At 34.3% G+C, this 18,599-nt stretch overlaps 2 protein-coding genes across 2 annotated transcripts; one reads left to right on the top strand and one right to left on the bottom strand.

Moving 5' to 3' along the window:
• The first annotated feature begins 2,615 nt into the window (after positions 1 to 2,615).
• LOC126694699 (early nodulin-like protein 1) lies at positions 2,616 to 3,928 on the top strand. Its single transcript, XM_050391099.1, has 2 exons — positions 2,616 to 2,926; positions 3,218 to 3,928. The coding sequence occupies exons 1-2, from the start codon at positions 2,722 to 2,724 to the stop codon at positions 3,667 to 3,669; spliced, it is 657 nt and encodes a 218-aa protein (XP_050247056.1). The 5' UTR covers positions 2,616 to 2,721; the 3' UTR covers positions 3,670 to 3,928.
• A 1,265-nt stretch (positions 3,929 to 5,193) lies between these two features.
• Positions 5,194 to 17,162, bottom strand: LOC126694698 (protein disulfide-isomerase 5-4-like). Its single transcript, XM_050391098.1, has 15 exons — positions 16,935 to 17,162; positions 15,335 to 15,425; positions 14,914 to 15,008; positions 11,816 to 11,873; positions 10,797 to 10,981; positions 10,610 to 10,667; positions 9,217 to 9,257; positions 8,997 to 9,071; positions 8,257 to 8,313; positions 7,247 to 7,313; positions 6,984 to 7,127; positions 6,384 to 6,605; positions 5,772 to 5,924; positions 5,604 to 5,681; positions 5,194 to 5,467 (listed from the first exon to the last, which is right to left on the bottom strand). Exons 1-15 carry the CDS (start codon positions 16,973 to 16,975, stop codon positions 5,390 to 5,392), a joined length of 1,443 nt encoding a protein of 480 aa, XP_050247055.1. The 5' UTR covers positions 16,976 to 17,162; the 3' UTR covers positions 5,194 to 5,389.
• Positions 17,163 to 18,599: the final 1,437 nt, after the last annotated feature.

Here is an 18,599-nt window from a genome sequence, read left to right as displayed (position 1 = left end):
ACCCAGAAATTATTTAAAAAAAAAAAAAACTAACCAAAGCCAGAAATTCCAATCTCAAAACCAACCCACAACCACCAAAATAAAACCCACAACAACCCATGCCAAGAAAATCAACCCACAGCCACAAACCCACTAAAAATTGAAAAGCTTGAGTGCCTGCGTGGAACTCCAACTCGGAGTTGCAGTAGATGATAGGTCGTACAACATTTTCCTCTCTGAAGTCCGAATTACAAAGTTACAATCCCCACAATGCAAGCCCTAATTTCCGTAAATCCTATTAATTATTCAAATCCTAAATTCTCACCCACAAAATTTCTCTTTGATTTTCCCTCACTTTCTCGGGAAAGCCGAAGCCTTTTTCGTTTTACACGCCGAAAATGGCTTCAAAGCCACGAAACCCACATCATTTGCTCTGCAAGCGCTTCTTGTACCTCCGCCTCAGCGAGTTACGGCGGGTGGGACGAGCTGAAACTCGTCAGCGACTCGGAGCGCTCCGGTGAGTCGAATCAGTTTCGTAATTTCCTGGTTTCTGTAGGGATCGATGATAGAAAGCACATATTTGAAGCATCAGATTGGTTGTTCTAGGTTTTGCTCGCTTGGGTATTGGATTTAGATAGATGCTTCTATGCTTGTTCTAGGTTGTTCTGGGTTTTGAAAACCGATGCTTGAAGATTGGTTGTTTTGGGTTGGTTTAGAACCAATGCTCTAAGATTGGTTGTTCTGGGTTTCGAACTGATGCTTCGCTGCTGTTGCTCCGCCACCGCCGCCGCCGCCGCTCAACCCAGCACTCTAACCCCCCTACCCATTTTTCCCTTCACACTTTCTCTCTCACGAACCCAGATTTGCTCTCTCTTTTTCAACCGAAACCAGCCAAGACAAAGAAAAATAAAAAAAACAACAAAAATCCATAACAATATCCACAAACCCAAATTTGCTAACAATATCCATCAGGTCCTAAAAATTTTTTTTTCTTGTCTTTTATTATTATTTTTTGCTGTCTTTTGGTTTAGATTTGAGCTGTTGACATTTTTTTTTTTTTGGGTTTGTGGCTGTGGGTTGATTTTCTTGGCCTGGGTTGTTGTGGGTTTTATTTTGGTGGTTGTGGGTTGGCTTTGAGATCGGAATTTCTGGCTTTGGTTAGTTTTTTTTTTTTTTTTTTTTTAAATAATTTCTGGGTTTGTGTTATTGGATCTGGGATTGTGTTCTTGTTGTTCTTGTTCAAGGCACACTTAGACCTCAATTCATAAGATTTTTAGTTTTTAATTCTGTTTTTAATTTTTTTTTATTTAGTTAAAATTAATAAATTAATTTTTTTAATTTAGATGCTGATGTGGCATTAAAAAATATTTTTTATTATTAATTTAGGCCACGTGGACATTAGTTTATTATTATTTAACTTTGCCGTTTGCCACGTCTGCAATATCCGTTTCTGATGTAACGACAGGGACTAAAATGGAAGCGTTTTTCAGGAGAGGAACTAAAAGCGATAAAAAAAAAACTTAGGGACTAAAACGGAAATCAGCTGAAAATGTAGGGACCAAAATGTGTTTTTCGCCTAAGATTGATGCAGCTCCAGTAGCTCAAATTGTTAAACCTAAACCTTAAGTAACTAACCCCAAAGCTTTTAGTTGCTAAACCCACCATTAATAATGAAGAAGACAACTCTCTAAAAAAAAAAAAAATGAAGAAGACACTATTTAAACACTTAGAAAATACAACCACACGTCGACACCTATCAAAATAAAATTTTTAACATTCTACTATTAAAGAGCTAGCATATGGGCCTTTTAATTAGGTCCAAAATTTGGTCTATTAACTCAAACCCTAAAACCCATTAATCCAAGTCCCAAAAATAAATTCCAAAAGGTTAAAGTGTGACAACATGAGAAAAGTGTTAGGCATATTTGCACTATTCCTTAAAAATGATTAGGCTGTGTACACACAATTTAGTTTTTGAACTGAAATCATGTCTTAAAGTCACGATTTCAATTCAAAAAATAATTTATGTGCATTGTGTGCAACAATATGTGTGCACTAACAATTAGCTAAAAAGATTAGTTGTAAATAGGGCTCAGCAAAATCACTTATATAACTTAGATTGATACAAAACAAGAGGAATGACATTGCTAAAGTTATCTGCATATTATTAACAACAACAAAAAAGTTATCTGCATATTATTCCCTACAAGTCAGCCTTCTTATAAAATTACTTTGATCCATTTATACTGCAAATTGGATCTGCCACAACTTTAAAGTTTAAACTTTTTAAACATCTTTGTGAGAAGAAAGAAAAGAAGCTCAAGATGGAAACTATTCATGTCATGTGAAGACAGGCTTAGCTTGCGTGGATGTTCATAAGATGTCGTTAGATTAACCGAGAGCACAAGACATGAATATTCTTGATAATTTTCAAGCAAAGTATAAACCCACAAGCCAAGTTATACAAAAGCTCCGAAAGTGAAGAGAACAACCTAGCTCTTATTATAAAGTAGCACAAATGCTTTGCACTAGGAGTTAAGTCATCCAAAGAAGTGAGAATAAGAAAAAGTTGCAAAAGCTTCAATGCCACAGCTTGTAAAGTTCCACGCAGCTTGGCCTACAAAAACCTCGACCCTGACACCATTCTTGCCACACCTCTAGCTCCACCTGAATTTGAGATCTCAGTTTTTGGCTGAAATAAAAACCTTTTTCTACATCTAATTACCCATTTGTTCCTTTACAATGGCTAACACTATTTTTAAACTAAATCCTCAAAACAAAGTATTGTATGCAGTGGGACTCTTTTGTCTCATGCTGTTGGTGCAGAAGGGAGCTGCAACTCAGTTCACTGTTGGAGGCTCAAAGGGCTGGAGTGTTCCAAGTCCCAATGATGTCCACTTCAACCAATGGGCAGAAAATAGCCGATTTCAAATCGGAGACTCTCTTCGTAAGTTGTTATCATTCCCAAGCTGTCTTCATTTTAACATAAATTATTGCTTGTTCAATGTACCATTTTCTCAGTACAGAAATATCTGTACAATATTTTTATATACATATACAAGAAAATTTGACCTATGAGGCTCTTGATTAGGCTTGAATCAAGGATACATGATCAATCTTGGATTGTTTTTCCCTATCAAAACAAATGGAATCTAAGTATTGAATTAATTAGCAAATGATATATTATTTTAAATTACTTGAATTAACTTTTTTAAGTACAACTCTGTCACACTTGCAGTTTTTAACTACCAACCCGACCAAGACTCGGTGCTTCAAGTAAACCAGGACAGCTACAACAATTGCAACACTGACTCATATCAGCAAAAATACACTGATGGCCACACTGTTGTCCAGTTGCCTCAATCTGGGCCTTTCTACTTCATAAGTGGCAACAAAGACAACTGTCAAAAAAATGAAAAGATGGTGGTTATTGTATTGGCAGATAGAAGCAACAGCTCTCAGAATACTAACACAACCACCTCTCCTCCACCTTCAGGCTCAACAGATATAACACCATCTCCAGCACCTGCCGGTGAGGAGTCTCCGTCACCACCACCTACCGGTGAGGAGACTCCAGCTCCTGTCAGTGAAACTCCTCCTCCTCCTCCAAGTGGAGCTTCTTCAATCTTCATTAGTTCTGTCACTACCCTTGGAGCATTCACTGCTTCATCTCTTTATTTCTTACTCTAAGTATAATGTTTGAATGATTGAGTTGGTTTCTTCTTTTTTTTTTCTTTTTTCCTTTCTTTTATTTTTTTACCCCCATTGTTTTTCGTACCTTGAACTCAACTGGGTTTTCAAAGGTGGAATGGTTTGTTATACAGTTGAAATAAGCAAGCTGCCAATGATATGCTATTTGGGGTGCTTGTAATTTCACCATTATTGATGTTCGTAAATAAGGGAATAAATGAATCTTTATACTGTGTGGATAACACGAATTTCGTGTTAATTATTCTTGTTTCTGTCTCTTTCTCTGATTCTGGGACTTTTTATACATGAAAGAAAAAGGAGAAAAAAAGAAAAACAAAATCTTCATTTGAAACCGTATATATAAAGTGATTAAAGCACAAAGATATCATTTATCATTACCCAAGACTCCAAGTGCTACTCTCATCTACACTATATCCCAAAATGGCTAGTTAATAGGATTGTTCAAACCGATGATCTTGACTTGAGCCAAGCTGGTGTGCACAGGTTGATGATTGGTGATTTTTAAGATTACTGCAGGCCGACCAGAGCAGTTTCAGAATTTCGATAAAAACTACATTGCACCAAAGGTATATATCTATAACTTATTTCTCTCTTCTTATCTCGGATCAATCAAACTACCATATCTCTCTTTCTTCCTCTCACATCTTCTCATTCTCTTCTTGCCTCATCTTCAAGGTATAGCTTCAATTTCGATTGTTGGTAAGGCCTGATGGTGGGGACTAAGCCTTCATGAGAGCCTGATGATAGACCGTGGGGTAGGGCAATGAGGTATTGCAAACCACCGCGTGCAATAATAGTGTCAATCGAAGCTTGTTTGGGTATGATGTGATTGAGTTTTCGGGATCCTAAATTTGCTCTCTCCTTTGAGCTTTGAGATCCCATATCCAATTTCCCTATGGCTCTCACGGTGTGGTCGTGTTGATTGAAATTCATTTAAGTTTGATGTGATTAGGTTTTACAGTTGATCTTCATTCCTTTGAGGTCCTCTCTGGGCACCTGACTACTACACCGATCGCCCCAAACCATGTACACCCCAACTAGTTAAGTCATTTAACCTAGGTCTACCTAGTACATACCTGATGAAGGACTCAATAGTTTACACACCCACTCAACATGTTAGTGCAATTTCTGTCGTGCTATTATGTCCACCCACAAAATCTATCCAAAATTTATGTCTTTTTATGTTCATTTTCAATAGAGGAAAATAATATGCAGGTGGAATTTAACATATCGAATTTAACATATCCTCTCTTTTTTTCTTCAGGTGACATGATAATGATCATCCCTCAATTTTATGAGGGTATCTCATAAAATGGTATCATAAGATCATTATCATGAGATGGTATTTTGTAACATAAAGACATACAACACCTCACTTTATGAGACAATCTCATAAGATAATTTTTTTTTTTTTTTTCAATTTCCACGTCTATAGATCATTTAACAATCCTACTATCCAATAATATATTTAATCAAAAGGACAAATAAAATGGAGGCAAAACATTACAACCAGAAACCTCAGATTTTTTTTTTTCCAAATAATTTCCTCTAATAGTAACTATAATGGCGAACAATTAAAGAGTTTCTTTCTTCATTACATATATTTATAATATAATAGATTGCAAAAAAATCCCTCACTAGTAAATGGTAGTCTGAGAAAATAAGAATTTTTTATAGGCTTAAAGATTTCACCTATCTATCAAAAATTTTTTCCTAATTCTACTTTCTTCATCAGTCTAAAAGTGTTGTGCAGAATGGAATCCAAAATTCCAGCAACCTGAAACACGCAAATGAACAGTAGTTAACAATAGCAAGCAATAAGATCTTAAAAGTTGAAAAAAAAAAAAAAATATATATATATATATATATAGAGAGAGAGAGAGAGAGAGAGAGAGAGAGAGTAAGATACCAACCGTGAAAACACCTCCAATAATAGCACAGACATTTGTGAGAAAATGTGAAAATGACTTTGGATTCTCAGTTATTAAAACCTGACAAAGAAGAAGACAAAAAATATGTGGAAAATGAGAACCGGGGGATATATAATAAATAAATGAATACTATGTAGTTTGTTACTAAACCTGCATCGGAGAAAGCTCAAAATGGAATTTTGCAACAGGTATGTATACGCTTTGCGCCAAACTGCTGTGGGCTGTGTACTCATACTCCTCAACTAACTTATGAGGCCCTTTTACCATCACCTCCGTTTTAACAATTTGCACATAATGCTCTATCTGCAAGTGAAATAATCTGATTAATGCATTTCTATATATAGTGCTCAAACATCAAAACATTATTCACATTCAAAATCCCACAGCTCATTTAATTCTCATTCACTCAGGAGGCCAATTAAAAAGAGTAGTTTAGGGCCTTGTGGTTACTGACAGGAATGAATCTCTTGCGATCTAATTTCTGCTAGATGAGGGGAGCCCAAGTCAAATATTATCTACCTCATTCAGCAAGAATTAACCATAATGAGTATTTCAGTATTTCTGACAAAATAAAAGGGACAAATGGATTCAATCTGGTTCTGGTCCTTGAAAAAATCATACAAACAAACAATGCTGATTTCTTTCACATAAGCAGTAAAATAAAAACAATTACATGCAGATGGCTGGGCATGTGAAGAACATTAGAGAAGAGAAATTAAATTATATAAAGTAGTAAAGATCACATAAACTTTACAAACTTACTGTAACATTTGCACCTAAATCCCGGTGATTAATGAATGATCGCCCATTTAACCTGTCATGGCTTCCACCAATATAAGGTATCAAGCGCTTCACATCAGACATCGCCCTAGGCGCAATCTTCCGACCAAATGAAAGATGGGATATGACATGTGACATATTCATTTGAGTAGAATCGAAAGAATGGGCTCCTGAACGAGCTGAGAAGATAAGGTTTCCTGGAACCTGCAGAGAACAAGACAGCTTTTGTTTGAAACTGAACACCCAAATAAAAAGTGTGCTTCCCTTTGGGTTCAATTTGCAGGGTCTAAATGGCCAGATATTGTGAGAACAAAAAGATAATTACTATAACCGCTTAAGCTATAACTGCTGCATTATTATTGCCAAAGTTATGTAGTTGTTTGTAGCACAAATTAAAGAATGTCATGCATCTAAAACTAAAAGCAAGCTCACATCTGAAAACTAAGCAACTAAATGGCTCTTTGGCAATAACAGTTCCCTTATGGCCACCTAAATATCAAAGCAATACTTCCATATATTTTCATTTTTATAGGAAATTACCTTTTTATTTTTTTATTTTTTTTTGGGAGGATAGGAAATTACCTTCTTCACTCGCACATATCCCTCAATTCTACAGCCTCCTGTTGATGGTGCCGGTCTTTTGGTATTTTGTGTCATGTTTGACTTATCATCCAAAGCCATCTTCTGAGATTCCACAGGAATGGGTGCAACCAAATCTTCCATTGTCTGCCAAGGGTAGAAACATAAAATCAGGCCATGTTGTACTCTTAATGGTTATTCACTAGAAATGTCAAACTTAAACTTGGACGCATGTGATCCTATAGCAAACTTAATTGCTTCTATACCTTAACCAAGCTATCTACATCTCGATCTCCATAGTAAGATTCATGGTCATGGTGTCCATGGTCATTCCTGATACAGACAAAAGACAAATAATAAGAAAGATTGAACTGCCGAGGACAGGAAGATTGGAGCATTTATCTTTTTTAGAAGGAAAAAAGTTGTTTCCATATGAGACCTTATACAAGAATCAAAATGATGCAACAGTGACAATAGTTTAAAGAAATAAATAAATGAACTAGGCAACAGAAACAGTGGACCTGTTTTTATGAGCAAAAACATTTACTCAAAAGGGAAAGCAAACACTGCAAACCCCTTAATAGTATACAACCAGTTGTGTCAATAATCATACCACAAACATCCTTACAACTTGTTTGGGAGTGGGGAAGGGAATGGTATCGATTTTTAGGGATATTCCACTTTCTCCTAAGTATTCCTCCCAAAAGTGGGAAAAACACATTCCTTTCATGAAATGTTGGTGATATATCAATTTTCCTCAACTGAGAAAAGACAAGTAAAAGGTGAAGAGAATAATAGTAAAACTACATATTTCTTTCCAATCCATTCCTTCTTTTATACACTCCCAAACACACTAGTAAAAATACACCATATTCCTTTCCTTCCCCTTCCTTTCCTGTCCATTCTTTATGATATTTACTCATTCTATAATTTCCATTCCATTCTTTTAAGAACTCCCAAACATTGTGTTGAAAACTTTTAAACTTTTACAGTACTACCATATAACATATCGACCACATACACTTGAAGAATAAGTAAAACATGCTGGTGACAATGCAAAGCAAGTCTAAGGCATTAGAATTATAAATTAGAACCAGCTGATTCTTAATAGCATACATAACAATTACAATTGATCTTCCATAGAACCACATAGACATGCAGAGCCAATTAGATGAAGATAAAAATGATGAACATTTTATGGATCAAATGCAAAATGAATGTAAACATAAAGCATATGATAAGAATGGTGTGCATAAACAAAAGATAAATTATTTACCTAAGATCACTTCCTTTACGAAAAATGCGAATAGATGGATAACCTTGTATGTGATTCCTGAATGATGAAGATGAAGTTAGGAAAAAGAAAAAATGGCAAGAAACTAACTGAAGGAAATAAGATTCTTTTGTTTTTATTTTTATTTTTCTTTTCTTTTTCTTTTTTTCTTTTTTTTTTTCTGCCCAGAGGTAATCCAACATAAAACTAGAACACAAGTTATGTGAAAGTCGCCACTATTTTTTCTATCAGACCATACAACTCCATTCATAAAACCATCACAAGTATTTTCAAAAGAAGAAACCTGAAATAATAATTCTACAAGCCTTGTTATTAATAAAAAACTTAAAATTTGGTAGCAAAGCTATCAAATATTATGCTCATGATAGTATGCAGCCCCATCCAGCAAAGTTCTCATTCAAATATAAAATTTAATCAAACTGTTGCCTAAGTGAATCTCTTTGTAGTGGGACATCTTCCTTTCAGATTTTCTTCTCCACTCTGAGTGATCGCCAACAAGCAAATTAAACTGATTCTGTAAGGATCAGTATCCAATTATTCAAATAAATCCACTTTTTTATTGGTCTGAGAAACTGGGGTCATATATGAATTTTAGATTTTTACTAAAATTAATGAAACATATGGGGCAAAACTAGTTCATTACTAATAGAAAATTGAACCTGAAATTAGATCCACAACAGCAATGAAACCTGGAAACAAGAAAACATAAATCTAGAAAGTACCTTCTACACAAGTCAGGTTCTTGAGTGCAATCTACCTTTCCCAAAAGAATCCGCCCATCCAACTCTGGGTCATATCTAAATAAACAAGTGTTCATGTAAGATTCTGAGTTGCAGAGTGAAAATAAGGCTACACATCAATGTCACAAATGATATGATGAGGTACATTAGACACAAAATTCATTACAAGCACAGGAAAAATATAAGCTGGAAAGTGATTTACCTTTCTCTGATTATTTTGGCCGCCTTTTCCCATGCTGGTTTCTGAACAGAAAGAGAAAATAAAAGACAAGCATCTATTAAAGACAGCAAGAATTAATATAAAATACATTAATCAATTCTAACCATTTAGTTATTCAACTAGTAGACAGCAAGAAAATGATTGACACACCACAAATTATTATTTTTTTTTTTTGAAAAATTGAAATTTCAATGAAAATAAACCCAAGAATTAGAACATTCATATGATAAATGACATTGTTCATGTTTGAGAAGGATTTTGAACATTTTACAACATAATAATGCCAAGTACAAAAATGCAGACCCATGCGTCCAGACTCCAGAGAGATCAACATAGCAAATGAGAGCAAGACAAGCTTCTATGGGGAAATTTCAGATGAAAGTAATCCAGAAACGACATACAACTAACAAGTGTCCAAAAAGTATGACATATGTAAACCATTATTTACAGAAACTGGCAAGTTGAAAATGTTCTTCCCCTCTATTGCTTGAACTCATCCAAAGTTGACATACACAAAGCAGTTATTCAAATAGAGAGGTAGCTTGAAATTTATCATCATTTTATGTTGCCTCATAGAAGTTAGTTGGGGGAGCTGAATAAAGTTCAGTCCCTCTTTTTCAGTTTTTCCTATTCCTTCAGCCTGTCACCTACAAATCAAATATTTTAGTGACTGCTAAAGTATATCTGATGTAAGTCAGTCCTTTGTAAGCAGTACTGTAAGATTGGATGTAAGAAAGGGTGAAATTTGTTCACACCACCGCTCTTAAACAGATGTCAGCTAATTACCTAGAATGGACTCTCTGTGACCTTTTGTTCGCCAAAATCATAGGGAATACGGTAACCCAAGGGGTTGCACATTCGGCTAGGGACTAAGCCTCATGAAGCTGAGCTTAATAGATCGAATCTCTCCTACCCCTCCCCTTGGGGCCACACACCCACTTATCAAAAAAAGGGAATATGGTTTACACAAAGCAAACAATTTGAGGAATCAGTCCTTCAAAATTAACTGCTACAAGAAATGGGATTCCAAGTCCTCCATGGCTCCACCATTAATATTGCAACTAGTTTACTAAATACAACATGAATTGAGCTCTAGATTCCTTGGCAATGCATCATAGACATATTCTTGTTCAAAGATGTGTAATGCAGTGATAATTCATCATTTCAGATTGATGTATATCATACAAAATATATGGACTACTTTAAAAGATGATTGATCAGAAAATTCATCTCCGCAATGAAAATTCTCAGTGATGGATTGGAGTCTACAAAGTAGAACCAATTAGGCAGAAACTGCTGAATTAAGCACCAGTGAAGTCAAAAAAAAAAGTTGCCAAGATGTCCAATGATAAATTAATGAAGATAATAAACTTACCAGGCGATTGCTCCAGTAGCACCAAGGAGCAAAAAAATTGACAACCAAAATTGGATGCCTGCAAAGATGTTTAGCACAAACCAAGTGAAGGCACCACCATAGTTATTACATTACAAGGAAAATATTCAATAATCAGAATAAAAAAATAAAAAACTACAGGTCTGAAATTCAGAAATGATCCACTTACATATGAGAATATCTATCAAAATTTTGAGCTGTCAGATCAACAGAACCTTCAACAGGTTCTTCATCGAATTCCTCCCCATGCTTAATGTCATGTGAAATTGGTCCCGAGTGAAACTCGGAGCCTGTGGGTCTTAAATTATGGTCTATAGAAAATTTGCGAATTGTTTTTGTTATATTCAACCTGTTCTGAAAGTAAAATATCACAAAATCAGACCAAACTATAATTTGAAAAATGAAAGAAATAAATAAAAATAACAATTGAGAGCATAAATGAGTGAAGGGTGGCAAATATTCTTAAAAGAATCAATCAATACCCAAAAGGAGCAATAACACAAAAAGGGTGTAATGTAACCCAAGGAAACAGGAGACATCCTTGAAAAGAGAATTACGCATGGAGTATACATGATTTTAAACATCGAGCACCACCAACCTTTAAACACCCCCCCCCCACCCCACAAAAAAAAACAAAAAACAAAAAAAGGAAGGTTTAAAGTGAAACTATATTTGGAATCAGAAGTGAAATCAATTTGATGCAATACTCATTACTTTATTTTGGTTCAAGTTAGCTGATGTTGAGTAGGGAACTGCATTTTATCGCAACTAGAAATAGACAGGTACTATGAAGAGTGCTAAAGCTCCTCTCCTCGACAACTTTCCTCATACTTGTGTCAACTTTCAAAATTCTTCATTACTTCAATACAGAATTGGTGCTAACAACATATAATGCCCCTACATCAGTTTTTCATATGAATAATAATTACATACTCAAATTTCTTAGGTCTTTTTGCATGGTGAAAGAAGAAAAATGCCTGCTTTCTTTTCCAAAAGGATTACACATACGGAACGTCCAAGGTATACAAATGTGTATTAAAAGATTGAAGAGAAAAAAGTTGAATGATAATAAGATAGGGTGACAATCACATCTTGATTAGATTATTAAAAAACAATTTCTCAACCATAAGCAATGACTTTCATTTTGTAGAAGTAATCAATGAAACAATTTGGAAAATAGAAACTTACTGTTCCCAAGATATCACTCAGGTCTACAGATGCAAATTCACATGAGAGGGCAGGAAAACTACAAGATAACTGAGAAGAAATTAGTCAACCAAATAAATATGTGAGAAGGATTACTCATATATGTAGGTGTATATATGGAAGAATGAAGCACCAAAAGACTAAATGAAAGACAAGAGATACAATAACATCATTTGCAGCAAATAACAGGAACCTTCTATTGATTAGTGATTAAAAACTAGATCAATTGCAGAAATATCACCAACAAGAGACCTTAGCCTCACCTGTCAATACTTAGACATCTTTAAATTCATGGCACATGCACTTATAATATCAATACTATATATATATATATATATATTTGTGAGTGTCGGTTAATTAATTTACCCAAACACACATTATTAGTATTTATACTAAAGACTTGAGTACATAATTATCAATCTACCCTTAACATGTAAATACTACTCATGACACCCCCCCCCCCCCCCCTCAAGCTAGATTATACATATCATATAATCCAAACTTGTTACATAATAAATCCAATCTAGTTTTACATAAGGGTTTAGTAAACATATCCGCAATTTTTGAGATCCTATGGTATCAAAGCATTGTGAGCATTAGTATTGGTATTCTGGCCACCTTCCAATTTCACCACTGGGAACTCCCTGTCACCAGAGACTACACAACTAAAACTCTCTGTCACTTTTTCATTTTTCTTTTTTTGATAAGTAATAAGTTTTATTGATATCAAAAAGGAACACCCTAGTACACAGGGAGTGTACAAGGGGTCAAGAAATCAAATACAAAAATTCAAGAGTCTAGGAAATCAATAAAAGAAGGGAATGATTGTTTTTGCAAAGCAAACAACCAATCCATTAAAGTTCTAAAAAAGAATAGCATGAGATCCGGAATAGATCTCTCAATATCTTCAAAACATCTACTATTTCTCTCCCTCCAAAGACACCATATTAAGCAATGAGGAACGATGGACCAAATATAACCATTTCGATGACGACTAAAGCTGCCTTGCCAACACCCTAACAGCCCCAAAACAGTGTGCAGCTGCTGCAGCATAACCCAAGTTACTCCAAATAGACCCAAAACCATAGACCATAGATCCATAGCAATAGGACAATGAAGGAATAGATGGACAACCAATTCACCATTTCTCTTGCACATGTAGCACCAATCCAAAATCTACAACTTCCTTTTTCGTAAATTATCAATCGTCAAGCATTTCCCTAAGACAACAATCCAAACAAAAAAAGCTACTCTAGAGGGAATCTTCTGCTTCCAAATACTTTTCCAAGGAAAACCATAGATAGTGTTGCCAACTAAAATTCTATAATAATCACTAACCATTAATCCCTTATCTTTGCTAGGTATCCAACACATTTTATCCTCACCAAGCCCCCTTATAGGAGAACCATATATGGTTTCCACGAAGTCTAACATAGCCTCTAGTTCCTGAGCATGCACACCCCTAAAGAATCTCACATCACATAGCCTCTACTCAAACTCTCTGTCACTGACAACCACAAAAACAATTGCAGGTTGAATCAACAGCATCAGTGACAGATCTTGCCTTTGTCAACCTACCAAATAAAGCCACCCAACCTAGATACTATATTGGGTTGAGTTGACTAAGCATTGTGAGCATTAGTTTTAATTCAGTTTTGGATTTTTTTTTTTTTAAATATAAATAAATGCGCTTTGAGCTTTTTGAAAAAGCGCAAACAAGTGCGCTTCTTTGAATGCGCCTCGCTTTAGAGAGAAAAAACATTGGAGCCTTGGGGGCTTTGCGCTTAAGCGCACTTTTACCAACACTGAGTTAAGACCATGGTAGTAAAAGGCGAGATGGGTACTCTCCTAGGTGCCTGGGCGAGGTGAGGTGCCTCTAAGGCGCTAGAACAAGGCGCCATTAATGAGGCACATGCCTTTAGAGCCTGGTATTCAAGGTACTAATGTCTTTATTTTTTCTCTCTCCTCTTGAGTAGCTCTATTTCATCCCCCCCCCCCCCTCTTCCTTTCTCTATTTCACTTTCACCTCTTTATTTCCTCATCAGTTTTTTTTTTTTTTTTCAATCAAATAGTCTTTTAGGCTTTAGCTTTGATAGTTCTCTTTTTTTTTTTTCTTTTTATGTAGAAGCTTGCTACAAAACCTATTATGAAATTAATTAATTTACAGAAGCTTGTTGTAAAACTTGTTAGAATTATTAATAGACTATTTGATTATTAATATAAATAGACCGTGTTAAATTAATTTACAGTAGCTCATTTTTTTAAATTCTTTTTTCCTTTAAAAAAAAGAATTATTAATAGAGCCTAAACTGTGTTAAGCCTATTTTGAAATCAATTAATGGACCTAAAGTTTTATGCAACACATATTATAATATTTCAATACATTAGATACATATGATTTAAACTCTATATGTATAATAGCTATATTTAGCATGTGGCACCTCACTTCAGTCAGGGTTAGTGCCTTTTTGCCGCCTCATGCCTTGGGCTATACAAGGCCTTGGCACCTTAAGGTCACCTTTCACCTTTCACCTTTCACTACTTTGGTTAAGACACATGCGTGTACATATACATACATACATAGGAATACACATATTTATGTATAATTATCTTCTAGCGATCAACAGATAACTCAATGTTCACATCCAAGTAAAAAATGCATTCTTTTCAGCAGGAAAAAAAAAAAAAAAACAAAAAAACAAAAAAAACAAGAGGTAAAAAAATGCCTTCTTTTGTCTTGAAAAACTTGCTCGCATGAATCCTATAATGTCATCAACAACAATCCAACAAATCAAGGAGTAAACTAATTCACACTGTTAGCACTAGCCAATTAATCCTGAGTCCCAACCATAGGATTAAACTACACACTCATGCAAAACGACGTGTCATATTTCAGCAATAGACTCAGGAAAAAAAAGAAAATTATAATGCCAACAGCAGAATTACAGTGTATGTGTTTGTAAAATATACATGCATATATCTATAATCTCAAAGATGACTTGAAACAATTTCACAACCAACTAATGCCACAAAACTCTACCTGCCAACTAAAAAACATTAACTAGTGCCATAGACTCTACCTGATATTAAAATCAATGCGTAAGAAGTCCCCATCAGAACTCCTGTCAACAATAACAGTTGTAGATGTGCTGAAAGTCAAATAGTTATTCAATTCCTGTAAAATGAACATTGTGATTTGCATCAAGAAACAAAAGTTATTACTAAAAGCAAAAAAAAAAAAAATGGCAAATATAGGTGTACTACCGTCTAGGAAGTTAATGAATCCCAAGAATGTATAGAAGTGGTAAAAATTAAAATTAAAATCTTTAGAAAAAAATGAGGATGAGAAAAAATTTTGAAAATCTCTCCATTTATTAAGACCAATAGCTTGATACATCCAAATAAAATAGGATAAATTATCACCCTTAAAATGCAAAGGATACTAAATTATCTCCATATCAAGCTTTGAATAACCAGCTAAGAAGGTAAAAAGGTACCTACCATTCCAAATAAAAACATCATGGCCAGCGCTGCTACTATGGATAATCCTGCACCTGATAATGATGCCTCTGTCAAATCTCTTGGGATTTTCCTGCAGACGAAAAAGAATAAGTGGCATAATACATCCATAAATATACCATTATCATTCACACAGGAAATATCATATACCAAACATTTTCTTTACTGCAATTTATCAAACAGAAGAAAAAGGAGAAGGAAAAAAGAGCCAGGAGTTGCGCTCATCTTCTCATTTCATTTGATAAATAGAAAGTAGGGGATAGTTTTTTTCCAATGGTCTCATTCTTCATCTTTTCATCTAGATCTATTTTCTGATACCAATAGGAAAACTTTAAAGAGAAATGTTTTAATTAATCTCCATCTCTATTCTATATTTGTTACATTTGTATAAATTTATTTGCTTAGTTCGCTAAGATGATGTACTCCTTCCCTATTCACCCTATTCAGTACCCATACAAAATTATAAATTGATAGGTAAGTATGGGCGATTTAACTACCAAACTCTGGACTTCACTGACTTCCTGCCCCCCAAAGAAAAAAAAGGAAAAGATCTTCACTGCCCGTACAAAATTATAAAATTGATCTGTAACAATGGGAAATATACTTCCAAATTCTAGAATTTACTGACTTCCTAGACCCTGTATATTTCTCATGCTGTTATGATAATACTTCCTATCTCGTTTACTCCAAAACAAAAATGCTACAACCCGGTGAGAATGATTTATAATCATCCCTTGTATGATTCTTCTTTGAGTGAAATCTATTACTTACAAAGGAGGAAGGAAAAAAAAAAAAAAAAAAAAAAAAACTACAGCCCCACTCTTTATATGAACTTTTTATCACAGACCCATCTTCTTATTTCCTCTCCACATCACCATTTTTTTCATATAACCACCAAAATGTACATACTTCTCCAATACAGTACCACTTCTTCTTCTTCTTCTTATAATGCATTATTAGGTTCTATCTTTTGGGGGGTTGTTAAATTAAGAGGTCGGGCTCAGTGTGATGGATTGGCGACCGTGTGTTGCAGGTTCGAATCTGGGAAACAGTCTCTCCAAAAAAATAAAAATAAAATTGGGGTAAAGGCTCCCTACGAATTGCCTCACCCAAACCCCGCAGAAATGAGAGCTTTGTGACTCTTTTTTTTAATGTTAAGTTACATAGTCTTGAACACAAGACTACCCTCAACCTTGATCTCACTAGAGGATGATCTAGATACCAATTTTGAGCTAAATCTCACTGAGTTAAATGTGTATTCAAATTTTCCCACTTCAAATTCTTCTTCACAAAACTCCAGCAATCAATTTGATTTAAATTCCATAACCTATCTATAGAATCACACATTCAAGCTCATTCACAAAAACCAAAACCGAATAAATCTCAATCTACAAAACTGAATTCAAATTAATCCAAAAGAGGAACCCAAAAAAAAAAAAAAAAATTAACCGGTTTCATATCCGATCCAACTCGCAACAAAGATACGTATGCGGATACGTATAAATCTACAAAGAGAGAGAGAGAGAGATGGAAATGGAAACGGAGAGAAATGTGGGAAGAGAGAGTGAGAGATCTGACAGACCTGTAAAAATCGACGGATTTGATCTTGCTGCTGGAAAACATGGTTGCGAATTTCGGATTTTTTTTTTTTTTTTTTCCAGAGTCAGAGAGAGATATGAAGAACGAATCCAAAGATATGCTATGGATAGATCTATCTATTGGGATTGGGGTTTGGGCCTTTGGTGGAGCTAATGAGCTTCGTTTGCTTTTGCAATTTGTTTTTGTTTTTGTTTTTCTTGTCTATATTAAGTTCCGCGCTCTGACTTTTTTTTTTTTTTTTTTTTTTTCCGGATTTGTTCCCTTTTATATATAAAAAAACAAAACAAACAAAAAAAGGTTTAGAGACCCAAGGAATGTGTGAAGTGTGTGTTGCCCTTTATAAAAAAGATGCAAAAAAAATGATGATTTGTATTAGCAAGTGTGTAGTTGTGGGCCAGTGCAGCTTCTTTGTGATTTTGAAGGACACAATCTCACTCTCCGTTGCCTCTCACCATTTTATTTTTAATTATAAGTAGGCATGCAAAAGGATCATAAATAATAAATTCATTAAGTACTTAGAGGCGGCAATATTTGAAGCGACCCAAAAAATAAAATATAAACATGATACGAAAATAACAGCTTAAGGTGGAGAGCTTTTATAATTCAAGTATTCAATTAGTTGGTAATTTCTAATGTTAGCAATTTAACTTAATGTCACTTTTATTAATTTTCCTTTCTAAATATATTTTTATAATTATATTATAATTGTCGGTGGCTTTGTTTGGAATCTAGTTGTATTCCTATGCTAGATATACATTTTATAATATATAAAAATTGCTATCAAGTCATTTGTAAAATAAATGTGTTAACCTAACTACGTGACTGTATTTATCAAATGGGTCATGTCAACCTTAACATGGCTTGTATTTTCGCATCGGATAAACACAACAGGTATTATTAAATAGGTTATGCGAGTCATGTTGTGTCAACATATTCAATAAATAGATCGTATTAGGGTCAAAGGATCCCAACACAATTAATAAACGTGAGTGTTTGTGTTGACTTATATAGTCAAATATTTATAAGTTGACAAGACACACAAACACTAATTCCAATCTAAATAGTAGGGGTGTGCATGGGTCGGGTTGGGTCGGATTGAGGGGATTTTTTGACCCAACCCACCATGGTGGGTCAAAAAAAACCCAACCCAACCCAACCCATTACATAAGTCCAACCCAACCCACATGGGTCGGGTTGGGTCGGGTTGAACCCATGGGTTTGAAATTTTTTTTTATTATTATTAAATTGAGTAGAAAAAAAAATATTAAAATATTAAAAAAACCTAAAGATTAGTATCAATGTAACTCCTTAAAGGCAAACAACATTAATGACTAAACAACAATAGTAATTTATTAGGATTTGTGTGAACTAATAGGCTTTTATATAGGATCAGAAGAACTGGCTATTTAAAAATTTTTATTAATTATATAATATATTTTATATATATATATATATATATATTAAATTAGTATTAGTAGGAAAAACTAAGGAAATGCTGCTCTACAACTGTTTTTTTTTAATTATTAAATATATAATATATATTTAAATATATATATATATATATATAAGTGTCCTACAATTGATTTAAAAAAAAATTATTAAATATAAAAATATATTTTAAATATATATTAAATATGGGTGGGTCGGG

Source organism: Quercus robur, chromosome 8, assembly GCF_932294415.1.
Source record: "Quercus robur chromosome 8, dhQueRobu3.1, whole genome shotgun sequence".
In the NCBI taxonomy this organism is placed as follows: domain Eukaryota; kingdom Viridiplantae; phylum Streptophyta; class Magnoliopsida; order Fagales; family Fagaceae; genus Quercus; species Quercus robur.
The sequence above is the reverse complement of the archived record's forward strand: the minus strand, read 5'-3'. Positions and strand labels throughout refer to the sequence as shown.

Excerpts from the sequence above, each read along its gene's own strand:
- LOC126694699 (XM_050391099.1), top strand. The coding sequence starts at position 2,722 with ATGGCTAACACTATTTTTAAACTAAATCCTCAAAACAAAGTATTGTAT. Across the intron at positions 2,927-3,217 it reads TCAAATCGGAGACTCTCTTC|TTTTTAACTACCAACCCGAC; the intron begins GTAAGTTGTTAT and ends TCACACTTGCAG.
- LOC126694698 (XM_050391098.1), bottom strand. The coding sequence starts at position 16,975 with ATGTTTTCCAGCAGCAAGATCAAATCCGTCGATTTTTACAG. Across the intron at positions 15,426-16,934 it reads AAATCCGTCGATTTTTACAG|GAAAATCCCAAGAGATTTGA; the intron begins GTCTGTCAGATC and ends TTTCGTCTGCAG. Across the intron at positions 5,925-6,383 it reads ATTTAGGTGCAAATGTTACA|ATAGAGCATTATGTGCAAAT; the intron begins GTAAGTTTGTAA and ends TTTCACTTGCAG.